This window comes from Dipodomys merriami, unplaced genomic scaffold (genome assembly GCF_024711535.1).
Source record: "Dipodomys merriami isolate MVZ:Mamm:240054 unplaced genomic scaffold, mDipMer1.0.p SCAF_918, whole genome shotgun sequence".
NCBI classification, from domain to species: domain Eukaryota; kingdom Metazoa; phylum Chordata; class Mammalia; order Rodentia; family Heteromyidae; genus Dipodomys; species Dipodomys merriami.
The window spans coordinates 76,831-89,994 of NW_027206533.1; the positions used below are offsets into that span (position 1 = coordinate 76,831).

A 13,164-nucleotide genomic window follows, 5' to 3' on the forward strand; every position below is an offset into this window, starting at 1 on the left:
AACGTAAATTTCTTTAAAAATTCAGATGAATTTAGTGATAGTGTTTGGAAATTGTTAGATTATTCTTAAAAGACATGTAAACTGTTTGGCTCCAGTGGCTCATGCCTGTAATCCTAGCTACTCAAGAGGCTGAGATCTGAGGATTGCAGTTCAAAGCTAGCCCAGGCAGGAAAGTCCATGAGACTCTTATCTCCAATAAACCACCAGAAAACCGGAAGTTGCACTGTGGTTCAAGTGGTAGAGCACTCGCCTTGAACTGAAGAGATCAAGGACAGCGCCCAGGACCAGAGTGCAAGCCCCATGACCCGACAAAAAGAAAAAAGAAAAAAAATGTAAACTCATTTAATCTCATTTTTATGTATATTCAGATTCTGCTTCAAAGAAATCCTGTCACCAGAAGATTAAACAATGAATAAAGTCCTGTGGCTTTAACCTGTGACAGTTCTAGTTGAGGAAAAGATGTTTTTCCCTAAGGAAAGCTCATAGTGTGGCCTGGAACACTGTCCATGCCGTGATGCCGGCCCCCGATGCAACTAAGTGTGCCAGCCTCATCGCATGCTGCAGAGCCTCCTAGAGTGCTTTTTGTGACCTCAGAACACCCTTGCTCCTCCCGCCCCTGAGCCATGGCTGTGTGCTATTCTCCATACCTGTTCCAAGCAGGGAGGTGGGGAGTGGTTTCCCGTTGTTTATTTCTTAGAGTGTACAGATGGAAATATCATTTAGAAGTGGAACCTTTTACCCTACATACACACACACACACACACACACACACACACACACACGAAAGAAGGAATAAAGAGTAAGACTGTATATGTGGATGGCTTTGTTTTTTTAGTTCATCCAGTTTATTCTTGTCATTGGCAAATAAGTAAATAATAAAAAAAAAAAAACAGAATTTATGTCAAACTTTTGTTTCACAAATGTCCATAACATTTCCCCTCAAGTATCAACACATTTTGTGTCCCCGATTTCTGCAGCAGAAGATAATGATGAAAGTCTTAGACAATTCAGCATCGTTGTCAAGAAATATGCTACTGATCTAGGCCCAGAGAAGGGCTACTGAATGGTGATGAATGAAGGGGCAGGTGGGCGGGCAAGCCATCATGTTCTTGGAATCGCCTTCTAGTTGAGGATGTGTTATGAGGATAATTTTCCCTTCTTTTGGTAATGATTATACTTACACGTTCCAATTTGTTAGATAGTATACTTGTTTTTGCCTCCACATGGAGAAATTGAAGAAACTTAAAAGCTTTGCCTAATAACAGACATTGCATGGCTGGCACTGGTGACACATGAAGTCCAGACAGAAAAATCTGTATGAGTCCATCTGCAGTCAACCAGGAAAATGCTGGACTGAAAGCATAATTCGAGTGGCAGAGCACCAGTTGTGAGCAAGCAAGCCAAGTGAGTGTGAGGCCTTGAGTCCAAGCCCTAGTACTGACCAAGAAAATGGTATTGCCTACTTTAACAAAAGCATCTATATGCAAGAGTATATGGTCTGCCTGAGCAGATCAAGGGTCCACCCATCAGTAAATAGCCCAGGTGGACAGTCCAAATCTTAGTGCTGCTTTTTCTGCTGCAGTCTCCCTCTTAATCCCTGCTTGTGGTCGTATGGGACACTTCTTATGGCCCGTTGGCAGCAAGAGCAGATTGTTTTCTGTAGGTGGCTATTCCTGAGCATGGGAGCTGCCTCGTGGCTGTCAGTCCAGGTGGAGTTCAGAGGACCTCACCTTAGCAAACCTTTGATGGCCTACCTCATCTTCCCCAACACTTTTTTTCCCCTGAACCAAGCATGAGAATCTTCCCCTTGACACTCTGACCACTAGAAAGGGGTAAACCCATGTCAAATGGCCTACAGTTTCAGAGATGTGGCACTAGTAAAATCGGAGGTAAGACCACCACTGGGTCAGGCGAACTGATCTCCCAGGCTTCCCCTTAAAAACAGTGTTTTCTGTCACAGAGCTTTGAGGTCAGAACTCACTGCGCTGTTCTCTGGTGAATAGTAAACCTAGTTTCTTTTTCCTTAAAACCCAGCTCTCCGGGGCTGGGAAGGTGGCTCAGTAGTAGAGTGCTTTGCATGCATGAGGCCCTAAGTTTGATTCCTCAGCACCATATAAGCAAAAAGAAAAAAGCTGGAAGTGGCGCTATGGCTCAAGTGGTAGAGCGCTAGCCTTGAGCTGAAGAGCTGAGGGACAGTGCCCAGGCCCAGAGTTCAGGCCCCATGACCGGACCCAAAAAAAAAATTAAAAAAAAAAAAAAAAAAAACCCAGCTCTCCAACTAGGAGGCAGTGGTCATTGCTTGTAATCCTAGCTACTCACGAGGTCGAGACCAGGAGGATTGAAGCCACCTTTGACAGAAAATTCTGGGAGTCTCCATCCCCAATGAACCTGCAAAATGCTGACCTTGGAGGCATGGATCGAGTTGTAGAGCGCTAGCTGTGATCAAGCAAGCTAATGGAGAGTATTAGGTCCCGAGTTCAAATCCCAGTACTACAACCTGCTGTCATTTGTGAACTGGCTTTGTGAGGCCAGGGTATCCAACTGGGTAACAACCTGACTTCCAGGCATGTTCCTCCCGTGTGTAATGTAATGGATTTACCTTCTCTGTTATCACACAATGGCTTCAGTTTTTGCCTGCAAGTCCTGTTTTTGTCCCTAGATGCAAGGACTCCAGAGTTCTAGGACACCATTCCTAATTTGCAAGTCATTAAGCACTTGATGTCTTCCTTGGTAAAAATCCCCTTGGAATGCAGCCTGTAACCCTGAAAAGTTTGAGGAAGACAGGAAGCACAAAGTTTCTTAGTCACTATGGTTTCTAGGGCCACTCCTTTGGTTTCCAGATCTATCTATTTTTCTGTTAGAATCACAGTGCTATTTAAAGCCTCACATTTAATGCACCCTAAAGGCACTGAACCTTCACAGATAACTCCCAGCTCCAGAGTTTGGCTGTGCCTTTGCCAGTGCTGTGGGTCACTGCGTTTCAGCACAGTGATGTGCGCCCTGAACTTCCTTGGCTGGCCCACTTGGTGGCAGCTGCACATGAACAAAGGTCCTAGTCTTCTCTACTCACCTGGGTGATCAATCCAATGTCAAGGAAGCTGGGAACTGTTGGCTCATGCCCATAATCCTAGCTACTTAGTGTTAAATTCTGAGCATTGCAGTTCCAAGTCAGCCCAGGCAGGAATGTCTGTGAGACTTATTTCCAATTAAGCAGCAAAAAGAAGTGGACTGTGGCTCAAGTGGTACAGTGCTAGCCTTGAGCACAAAAGCTCAGGTACAGCACCCAGGCCCTGAGTTAAAGCCCCAGTACTGGGTTCAACATGTCCATGTAATGTTGAATCATTTGCTACTTTAGGTAACCAGGTAACCTTAGGCTAACCAGGTAACCTTAGGCTGGGTTTGTGTGGATGGTCTTGTGTGTCTGTCTTTGGCCAAGTGCCACTTTCATCTAGTGGGAATATGGTAAGTTGGGAATTACTGAGTTAGGCGTTATGGGTTAAAGGCTGTAAACCTGCAAACAGAATGAAGTCTGCTGCTGTGCAGATGATGAGCCAGGGAACAGTATTCTATTACACTCGACCTGCTGTTGCTGCTGAACAAGATGCTTTATAAACAAATGCTGAGGGAAAATTTGTGTACTTAATATTTAGCTGATATCACCACCTGTAAAATAAAGTGGAAGGAAGGTTTCCCAGACAAAACTTCAGCTAGCCTGCATGGATTTCTAGAGGAAGTGAGACACACATATCTTAACTTCCTCTAAAGCCCAGAGCTGCAAAACATTGTTAAGTTCTGGGGGCTAGGAAGGTGGCTTAGTGGTGGAGTGCTTGCCTTGCATGCATGAGGCCCTGGGTTCGATTCCCCAGCACCACATAAGCAAAAAGAAGCCAGAAGTGGCGCTGTGGTTCAAGTGGTAGAGCGCTAGCCATGAGCTGAAGAGCTGAGGGACAGCGCCCAGGCCCAGAGTTCAGGCCCCACAACAAGGCCCTCCCCCCAAAACAAACAAATGTTTGCTAAGTTCTGTTGAAGATAATTAGTTTTGTGTTGAGCTTTCAGTCTTTACTGTAAACACTCCCTTTTTTTTTTCTCTTACCAATGAAACCACTGGGAGCAAGGTGTTCAGGCCTTTAAAATGGCAGCAGAGAGATCCTTATACCACTGGGAACTGTCAGCCAAACAGCCCATTTTCTGACCATCAGTTGTATGACCTTAGTGCCAGACAGACGACCCTGGTCACCGTGGGGACACTTCACCTGCAGTGAGTCTTGAAGCCTCTATTCTTGGTTCAGGATGCCTTGCCCCAGTCAGGACCAACCACTCCACATAACCAACAGCAGTCTTAGAAGGACACACAGTCTCAGCAAACGTTAGATGGCCCTTGAGCTAAGGGAAGGATGGAGGAGAAGCAATAACTCAGAAAGCCAGCGACTGATGCAATGTGGAATTAGAGGTATCAGGGCCTATACTTGGTGCAAATACAATCATTTGCATGACATACCTATGGCACACCTAGTTATATAGTAAGACCCCTATTTGCAGATTTACTGAATACTTTTGATTAACAACAAAAAAAAATAAAAGAATACTAAGAGAAATTTAGAAAAATTCCCATGCGAGCATTATTTAGTTCAGCTGATAAAGAGAAGCTCTCAGTCTTGCATTACTGTTACGTTGTGTTTAAATAGTTGTGTGTACTGTTTTTGGACCCTTAATTTTGTTAAAAACTTGTCTTCTTAAAGGCAAATTGTGCCCAAAGACAATTTGAGTGATGAAGATGACAATTTCAAGTTTGTTGAAAGGCAGCATATCTTTAGAAGTTGCATGCTGTTGTAGGGTAGATGAACCAAGCTTCTGCAATACAGCACTTAACACTGATCCTTGTAAGAGGCAACAAATGATGCTTTTGCTGGGCCCATGAAGTAGCTAAAAGAATAAAAGCTTGGCACCCCAACCCCTGCTTCACATCTGTGTCCTTGGATCTAAGCCACTCTCTCCAGTCACCTCCAAGGACAGGACTGACTTAAGCATCTTGTAACAAAAGGGGAGCTGCCTGGAAAACAAGCAATGCCTCATCTTGGGGCAAAAGGTCCCCAGTCCAAAGCCACAGACCTCCTGCAAGAAAAGAGTGATTGCTCCTGCTGCTGCATGGAGAAGGGATAAGAGTGACTGCTCCTGCTGCTCACATGGAGAGGGGACAAGAGTGACCACTGCTCCTACTGCTGCTCACATGGAGAGGGGACAAGAGTGACCACTGCTCCTACTGCTCACATGGAGAGGGGACAAGAGTAACCACTGCTCCTACTGCTGCTCACATGGAGAGGGGACAAGAGTGACCACTGCTCCTGCTGCTCACATGGAGAGGGGACAAGAGTGACCACTGCTCCTGCTGCTCACATGGAGAGGGGACAAGAGTGACCACTGCTCCTGCTGCTCACATGGAGAGGGGACAAGAGTGACCACTCCTGCTGCTCACATGGAGAGGGGACAAGAGTGACCACCCTCCTGCTGCTCACATAGAGAGGGGACAAGAGTGATCACTGCTCCTGCTGCTCACATGGAGAGGGGACAAGAGTGACCACCCTCCTGCTGCTGCTCACATGGAGAGGGGACAAGAGTGATCACTCCTCCTACTGCTGCTCACATGCAGAGGGGACAAGAGTGACCACTGCTCCTGCTGCTCATATAGAGAGGGGACAAGAGTGACCACTGCTCCTGCTGCTCATATGGAGAGGGGACAAGAGTGACCACTGCTCCTGCTGCTCACATGGAGAGGGGACGAGAGTGACCACTGCTCCTGCTGCTCACATGGAGAGGGGACAAGAGTGACCACCCTCCTGCTGCTCACATGGAGAGGGGACAAGAGTGACCACCCTCCTGCTGCTCACATGGAGAGGGGACAAGAGTGACCACCCTCCTGCTGCTCACATGGAGAGGGGACAAGAGTGACCACTGCTCCTGCTGCTCACATGGAGAGGGGACAAGAGTGACCACTGCTCCTGCTGCTCACATGGAGAGGGGACGAGCGCCAAGGTTTCCCCGCAGCGTCATGGGTGGCCGCACCGCCCGCCTCGCGCTCGCCTGCTCAGGCCCCATCGAGGCCCCCTGACGGGCCCGGGGAGTGTTATCCGAGTGGAGGAGGCGGAGGGGTCCGGAGACAGACGCGGGGCCTGGGGGAGGCGGACGCGGGGGCCGGGGACACGGGGCTGGCGGGACGCGGGGGCCGGGGACACGGGGCTGGCGGGACGCGGGGCCGGGGGCACGGGGGAGGCGGGACGCGGGGCCGGGGGCACGGGGGAGGCGGACGCGGGGCCGGGGGCACGGGGCTGGCGGGACGCGGGGCCGGGGGCACGGGGCTGGCGGGACGCGGGGCCGGGGGCACGGGGGAGGCGGGACGCGGGGCCGGGGACACGGGGGAGGCGGACGCGGGGCCGGGGCCGGGGACACGGGGGAGGCGGGACGCGGGGCCGGGGGCACGGGGGAGGCGGGACGCGGGGCCGGGGACACGGGGGAGGCGGACGCGGGGCCGGGGGCACGGGGGAGGCGGACGCGGGGCCGGGGGCACGGGGGAGGCGGACGCGGGGCCGGGGACACGGGGGAGGCGGACGCGGGGCCGGGGGCACGGGGGAGGCGGACGCGGGGCCGGGGGCACGGGGGAGGCGGACGCGGGGCCGGGGGCACGGGGGAGGCGGACGCGGGGCCGGGGCCGGGGGAGGCGGACGCGGGGCCGGGGCCGGGGCCCCGCGGGCCGAGCCGGGAGGGCGGAAGGCTGCGTGCACAGGCCGAAGGCCTCGCCGGAGTCTGCGGAGCCGTCGCCGTCGGGGTCAGCGCCTCCGGCCGCGGCGTCCGGGCGCCGACCTCGACCGGGGTTCGAGTCCCGGCACCAGCCAGGGCCGCTTCCCGCTTCCGAGCCGGGAGAACCGCGAGGGTCGGTTCTCGGGGCCCGGGCGCCGCCTCCGTCCCGGCTGTGAGCCCGTCGTTCCCGGGAGCCCCGGACAGCGGCCGTCCTGGGAAACGCTGGCCGTCGGGAACGCGGCGAGTCCCAGACCACCGGGCCGGCGCCTGCGCGGCCGCGCGCCCAACGCGCACGCGCGCCGCTCCCCGTGCGCCGCCTCCGCTCGTGCCCGCGAGAGCCAGGGTGGGCGGGGACGCGCGGGGGGGGGGGGCGCTGAGGAGCCGGGGAGGGCGGGGACGCGCGGGGGGGGGCGCTGAGGAGCCGGGGAGGGCGGGGACGCGGGGGGGGGCGCGCTGAGGAGCCGGGGTGGGCGGGGACGCGCGGGGGGGAGGGGCGCTGAGGAGCCGGGGAGGGCGGGGACGCGCGGGGGGGAGGGGCGCTGAGGAGCCGGGGAGGGCGGGGACGCGCGGGGGGGAGGGGCGCTGAGGAGCCGGGGAGGGCGGGGACGCGGGGGGGGGGGCGCGCTGAGGAGCCGGGGAGGGCGGGGACGCGCGGGGGGGAGGGGCGCTGAGGAGCCGGGGAGGGCGGGGACGCGCGGGGGGGAGGGGCACTGAGGAGCCGGGGAGGGCGGGGACGCGCGCGGGGGAGGGCGCGCTGAGGAGCCGGGGAGGGCGGGGACGCGCGCGGGGGAGGGCGGGGACGCGCGGGGGGGGCGCTGAGGAGCCGGGGAGGGCGGGGACGCGCGGGGGGCGGCGCGCTGAGGAGCCGCCCGGGCCCGCGCTCGCGCCCGCGCGGAGCCGACCGGCCGCGCCCCGCCCGCGCCGGCTCTGGGCGCTGCTGCGAGGCGTCCGGCGGCGGGGAGCCCCGGAGTCCTGGGAGTCGCCGGCCATGGCTGACCGCGGGTGCCCGCTGGAGGCGGCGCCGCTGCCCGCCGAGGTGCGAGAGGGCCTGGCGGAGCTGGAGCTGGAGCTGTCGGAAGGTGAGCCGGGGCCGGGGGCCCCGCCAGCGCGGCCCCGCGGGCGGCGTGCCGGCGGGCGGGCCCCGGCTGCGGCGGGCACCGGGGCGGGGGCTCCGCGGCGGCCGGCGCCTCCTGGGGCCCGCGGCCTCCGTCCGCCCGCGCAGCGGGCTGCAGGCCCGGCCCGGCCGCCGCCGCCCTTCCCGGCCTGGGAGGCGCCGCCGCCCAGCTGGAGGGAAAGGAACTCGGCCGCGGCGGTCTGTGGAGAACGCCGGGCCCGGCGGCCGGCTCGGCGGCGCGGCCGCACCCGGGACGGGCGCCGGCGTCTCCCGGGGCGCGGCGCCTTCCTGTCCGCGTTGGTGGGCTCGGTTCCCCCGGGACGCCGGCCGGGCTGGGCGGCGAGCGCGGGGAGCGGCCGGGCCGCGCCGGACGGGAGGCCGGAGGCCGGAGGCCGCCCGAGGCCTGCGCTCAGAGCAGCCACTTGCAGCCCATCTGAATTCGTGCACAGCCTTGAACCTTCTGTGCCGCGGGAAACTTCTCGACGGTTCGAGGCGGCCAGGTGCTTCTTCGGGAGTGAGTGCTGGGGCTGCCGGCGGGGCGCCGCCTCGCAGGGAGGCCGCCGTGTCCGGCCAGCGCCCGCGTACGCAGTGTTTCTTCAGCTCCGGTGTTGGCAGCTGACTAAAGCGAGTCCCCAAAATTCCCGCTTAATTTGTGCAACGAGTACGTCAGAGAACGAAGTTTCTGTTCTGTAAGCGTGTCTTGGCTGTTGAGTAGGGGTGCCCTGTCATTTAGAGACGGGCAGGGGGCTTCCGTGAGTAAGGGTAACAGGCTGCCGAGTCGGACAGCAGCTCGGGACTCAGGAAACCTGGCCTGACACGGTTCTTTTGGTCAAAATAGGGCAGTGATTTCTTGGCAGATGTATGCCGGGACTGCTTCCGGAGTGCCTGCAGTTTCTGTTGATGTTGCTGCTGGCCAGGACCCCCCCCCCCCCCCCCCCCCGCTGGAGATGCCTAGTGATAGGGACTGTGTCTGCGGCAGACAACGACAGACGGGCATTGTCCCACAGTGACTGGCATCTAGCAAGTGTCTCAAAATCTCCACTAGATTATGACCTCTCCAAACTTGGGTTCCGTCAGGGATAAAATGTGAACAGGAGCCTTATTGACATTCCAGGGTTCTCGATAGTGTGTGAAAATGCTTTGAAAAAAGAAAAATACTGAATTTGTAAATTAAAGGAATGCATTACTAATGAAACAGTCTTCAAACAACCAAAATGAAATGTTCTGTCATTTTCCCTTTTTTTTTTTTTTTTTTTTTGTGTCGGTCCTGGGGCTTGAACTCTGGGCCTGGGCGCTGTCCCTCAGCTCTTCAGCTCAAGGAGAGCACTCTACCACTTGAGCTACAGCGCCACTTCCGGTTTTCTGGTGGTTTATTGGAGATAGGAGTCTCACGGTCTTTCCTGCCCAGGCTGGCTTTGAACTGCGATCTTCAGATCTCAGCCTCCTGAGTAGCTAGGATTACAGGCGTGAGCCACCAGCGCCCGGCTATTCTTTGATAGTACTTAGGGTTAGACTCCAGACCTTGTGCTTACTAGATACACATTTTACCACTTGAGCCACACTCTAAGCCCTTTTTTTGCTTTAAGTAGTCTGTATTCTTGGGGTAAGGTCTTGGCTTTATTCCTGCCTGGCGTGAACCACTACCCTATCCTAGGTAGCTGTGATAACAGGTATGTACCACCGTGCTCAGCTTTCATTTGAGATGGGGTACTCCTCCCCTCCTCCTCCCCTTGTTGGTCTCAAACAGAATCCTCTCAACTGCCACTTCCCTATGTAGCTGGGTTTATGAAGGCATGGGCCATTGCACCCAGCCTTCTCATTGTTATTTTTGTGTTTTGATCAGGCAGTAGCTGTAGAAATGGAGCTCCTGGAGTTGGGACTCTCCTTCCCACCTTTAGGAGTGAAAGGATAAACTTCTGGTTAAGAATACTGTCTAAGCTGGGAAGAATAATGTTTAAGCTGGGCGCCGGTGACTCACACCTGTAATCCTAGCTACTCAGGAGGCTGAACTCTGAGGATCATTGTTTGAAGCCAGCCTGAGCAGCAAAGTCCATGAGAATCTTACCTCCAATAAACTATCCTCAAAAAGTCAGCAGTGGAACTCTGGCCCCAGTGGTAGAGTGCTAGCCTAGAGCAGGAGGAAGCTGCGGGGATACCTAGGCTCTAAGTCCAAACCTTAGAACTGGCACAAAAAATGAAAAAGAATAATGCCTGTGTTGGGGATGTGACTCAAATGGTAGAATGCAAGGTACTGAGATCAAACTCCAGTACTATAAAAAAGAACACATTTGTCTGAATGAGAGTTTGAAAATTGGAGTTGCTACTGCTAGGTAGGTTAGGGGAAACAGGAGGACTGTGACACAGTCAAGGTCTGTGTGGACACAGGTAGTGCTTGGCATCTTGACAGTCTGGAAAGCCTCCCCTTGCTCACCCACCTTCCCCTCCCTACCTGGCTCTCCCCTCTCCCAACATCCTCCCAGATAGAACCTCTCCTCTGCTGTACTATACCTCCATATGTCTTTTTCATTACTTAGTTTCTTTTTCAATATCTTTGATTCTCATTGTACTTAGGGCTGGTCCTTGTGGAAGCTTCTGGTCTAAGAATGTGCTGATTTCCTTCCATAGGACAGGTTTGCTTAAGTTTGGTAATGGATTTCCAAGAGGATAATAAGGAATAGCTATTTTCTTGCTCCTTAACTTTATGCCTGATTCACCCTTTTTAATTGAGGGTTCCTTCAAATTAAGATGAAGAAGAAAGGGCAGCTAAATAGAACTTTATTTTTCTTAGATACCCTCAACCATGAGCATATACAGAATTCATACATAGGGCTTCTGAAAGCAGGTTAGGGCCCTGTAAGGTGCTATATGCCTGTAATCCCAGCTTCACAGGACGTGAAGTTGAGAAGATTGCTGTTTGAAGCCAGCCTGGGGCAAAAATGTTAGTGATACTTTACTTCGGAATACAGGGTAGGTGAAGTCATTGACTTTTATTATCCTAGGTACTCTGGAGGTAGAGGTCGGAAGAGCATTGTTGGAGTCTGGTCTTGGCCAAAATGCATGACTCCATCTGAAAAATAAGCTAAAACAAAAAGGACTGGGGGCATGGACCAAATAGTAGAGTGCTTGTCTAGCATGACCCCGAGATCAAACCTCAATACCACCAGGAAAAAAAGGGAAAGGAAAGGTAAAAAGAAGGGAGGGGGGGAGAGAGAGAAAAAAGGTAGAAAGTTTATGGATGAAAGTAAAATTATTAGGATAGTCTTGATTTAAAAAAATAAATTTCTAAAGTTTTGTATTATACCTGTTACTTGGACAAATTCCTTGGTCCCATCCCACAGCTGGTTTGGCACAATGTCTTGGGCCCACCCCACAGCTGGATCTGGCATACCAGTCCTGTAGTTTTTGAGGTCATCCCTTCTGAACTGGTAACATTGACGTGTGTGATTTGTTCTTTGTTTTATTGGCCTGCAGTGAGTTAGAAAGGAAATTCCCATACAATAGGCTACTTGTATCCTGCTCCTGCTTCTTTATTCTGATTAATAAGTCAATTCTACAGCTTTAATTTGGGTTGATTTTTTTTTCCCCCCTGCATTCTGACTTCATTCTGGATGGAGTCAAATGAAAAGAGGTTTAAAGTTTGTATATTTTTATATGTATATGTACTAATCTCTTTTACAAAAAAAAGCTTTTGCTTTGTCTTTTTTTTTTTTTTTTTTTTTTTTTTATTCAGTTGTGGGGCTTTAACTCTGGGCCTGCACGCTGTCCCTGAGCTCTTCAACTCAAGTGCTCTACCACTTGAGCCACAGCACCACTTCCGGTCTTCTGGTGGTTTATTGGAGAAGAGTCTCACGGACTTTCCTGCCTGGGCTGGCTTTGAACTGCAATCCTCAGATCTCAGCTTCCTGAGTAGCTAGGATTACAGGTGTGACCCGCTGGCGCCTGGCTTTGGCTTTCTGTCTTTAAGTTCTTTTTTCCGTTTTTTTTTTTTTTTTTTGGTTGTGGGGCTTGAACTCTGGGCCTGAGCGCTGTCCCTCAGCTCTTCAGCTCAAGGCGAGCGCTCTACCACTTACTTGAGCTACAGCACCACTTCCGGTTTTCTAGTGGTTTATTGGAGATAAGAGTTTCACAGACTTTCCTGCCCAGTCTGGCTTTGAACCGTGATCCTCAGATCTCAGCCTCCTGAGTAGCTAGGATTACAGGCGTGAGCCACTGGCGCCCAGCACTGTCTTTAATTTCTTAAAGTCTGACATAGCCTTCATGCCAACAGATGCTTGTTGTGCTTCTTATTTTGTGTTTTGTGCCATATAAATGTTCTGGGCCAGTGTGGTGGTACAGGTCTGTAATCCTGACCTTGAGCATGGGCTAGTGAGTTCCAGTCTGGTTTGAGCTACATAATAAGACCCCGTTTATGGGCTGGGAAGGTGGCTCAGTGGTAGAGCGCTTGCCTTGCAGGCATGAGGCCCTGGGTTCGATTCCTCAGCACCACATAAGCAGAAAATAAAAAAGCCGGAAGTGGTGCTGAGGCTCAAGTGGTAGAGCACTAGCCTTGAGTTGAAGACCTGAGGGACAGCGCCCAGGCCCCACTTCTGGACCAAAAAAAAAAAAAAAAAAAAAAAAATATGACCCCGTTTCCTATGACACTTGTCCTGTCATTCGGAGTTCTTGCCAGTTTTTGTTTTTAGAAATGAAATAAGGTTAAGTTAATGGGAAAACCTATTCTGTCACTAGTCTTCTATTTTTTTTTTTTCTTTTTTTTTTGTCGGTCGTGGGGCTTGAACTCTGGGCCTGGGCGCTGTCCCTCAGCTCTTCAGCTCAAGGCGAGCGCTCTACCACTTGAGCTACAGTGCCACTTCCTGTTTTTTGGTGGTTTATTGGAGATAGGAGTCTCACGGTCTCTCCTGCCCGGGCTGGCTTTGAACCGCGATCCTCAGATCTCAGCCTCCTGAGTAGCTAGGATTACAGGCGTGAGCCACCAGCGCCCGGCTAGTCTTCTATTTTTACAGATTATTGGTTTGAGCATCTTAGGTTCACAACAGAATTAAAAGTACAGAGATCATCCAGGTATGTACTCCCTGGCCCACACAGGCCATCTCCTCTGTTAGGTACATACTGTATCATTTTGCTCGCATTGCAGCTTGCCTCTGAGTAGGACTAGCGTTCCTGTGGTTTAATGTGCATATCTTTAAATTATCTAACATTCCCAGTATTGCACTTTTCTATGAAAAAGTATAGGGAATTATATACTACTGGCAAATAAA

General features: G+C 53.1%; 3 protein-coding genes across 5 annotated transcripts in view; 2 read left to right on the forward strand and 1 right to left on the reverse strand.

Annotated features, from left to right (window-relative positions):
* The window catches only part of LOC138821433 (pericentrin-like), a 74,417-nt gene extending 73,553 nt beyond the window's left edge, over positions 1–864 (forward strand). For both annotated transcript variants that reach the window (XM_070013642.1, XM_070013643.1), the window contains one exon: positions 369–864. In XM_070013642.1, the coding sequence (XP_069869743.1) occupies positions 369–412 (44 nt within the window). In that variant the 3' untranslated portion in view covers positions 413–864. The remainder of the gene's footprint in view (positions 1–368) is intronic.
* Positions 865–6,121: 5,257 nt separating this feature from the next.
* On the reverse strand, positions 6,122–7,782 carry LOC138821435 (uncharacterized). The gene is made up of 2 exons (XM_070013644.1): positions 7,695–7,782; positions 6,122–7,014 (listed from the first exon to the last, which is right to left on the reverse strand). Exons 1-2 carry the CDS (start codon positions 7,780–7,782, stop codon positions 6,122–6,124), a joined length of 981 nt encoding a protein of 326 aa, XP_069869745.1.
* Positions 7,688–13,164, forward strand: part of LOC138821431 (disco-interacting protein 2 homolog A) — a 95,740-nt gene continuing 90,263 nt past the window's right edge. The window contains exon 1 of one of the 2 annotated variants that reach the window (XM_070013640.1): positions 7,688–7,871. In XM_070013640.1, the coding sequence (XP_069869741.1) occupies positions 7,781–7,871 (91 nt within the window). In that variant the 5' untranslated portion in view covers positions 7,688–7,780. The remainder of the gene's footprint in view (positions 7,872–13,164) is intronic. The other variant, XM_070013638.1, reaches the window with a different exon arrangement.

What these genes read in the sequence shown, in the direction of transcription:
- LOC138821435 (XM_070013644.1), bottom strand. Translation starts at nt 7,782, where the DNA reads ATGGCCGGCGACTCCCAGGACTCCGGGGCTCCCCGCCGCCGGACGCCT. An exon ending in GCGCGGGCGGGGCGCGGCCG is followed by an intron (nt 7,015 to 7,694) that starts GTCGGCTCCGCG and finishes CCCGACGGCCAG; the next exon opens with CGTTTCCCAGGACGGCCGCT.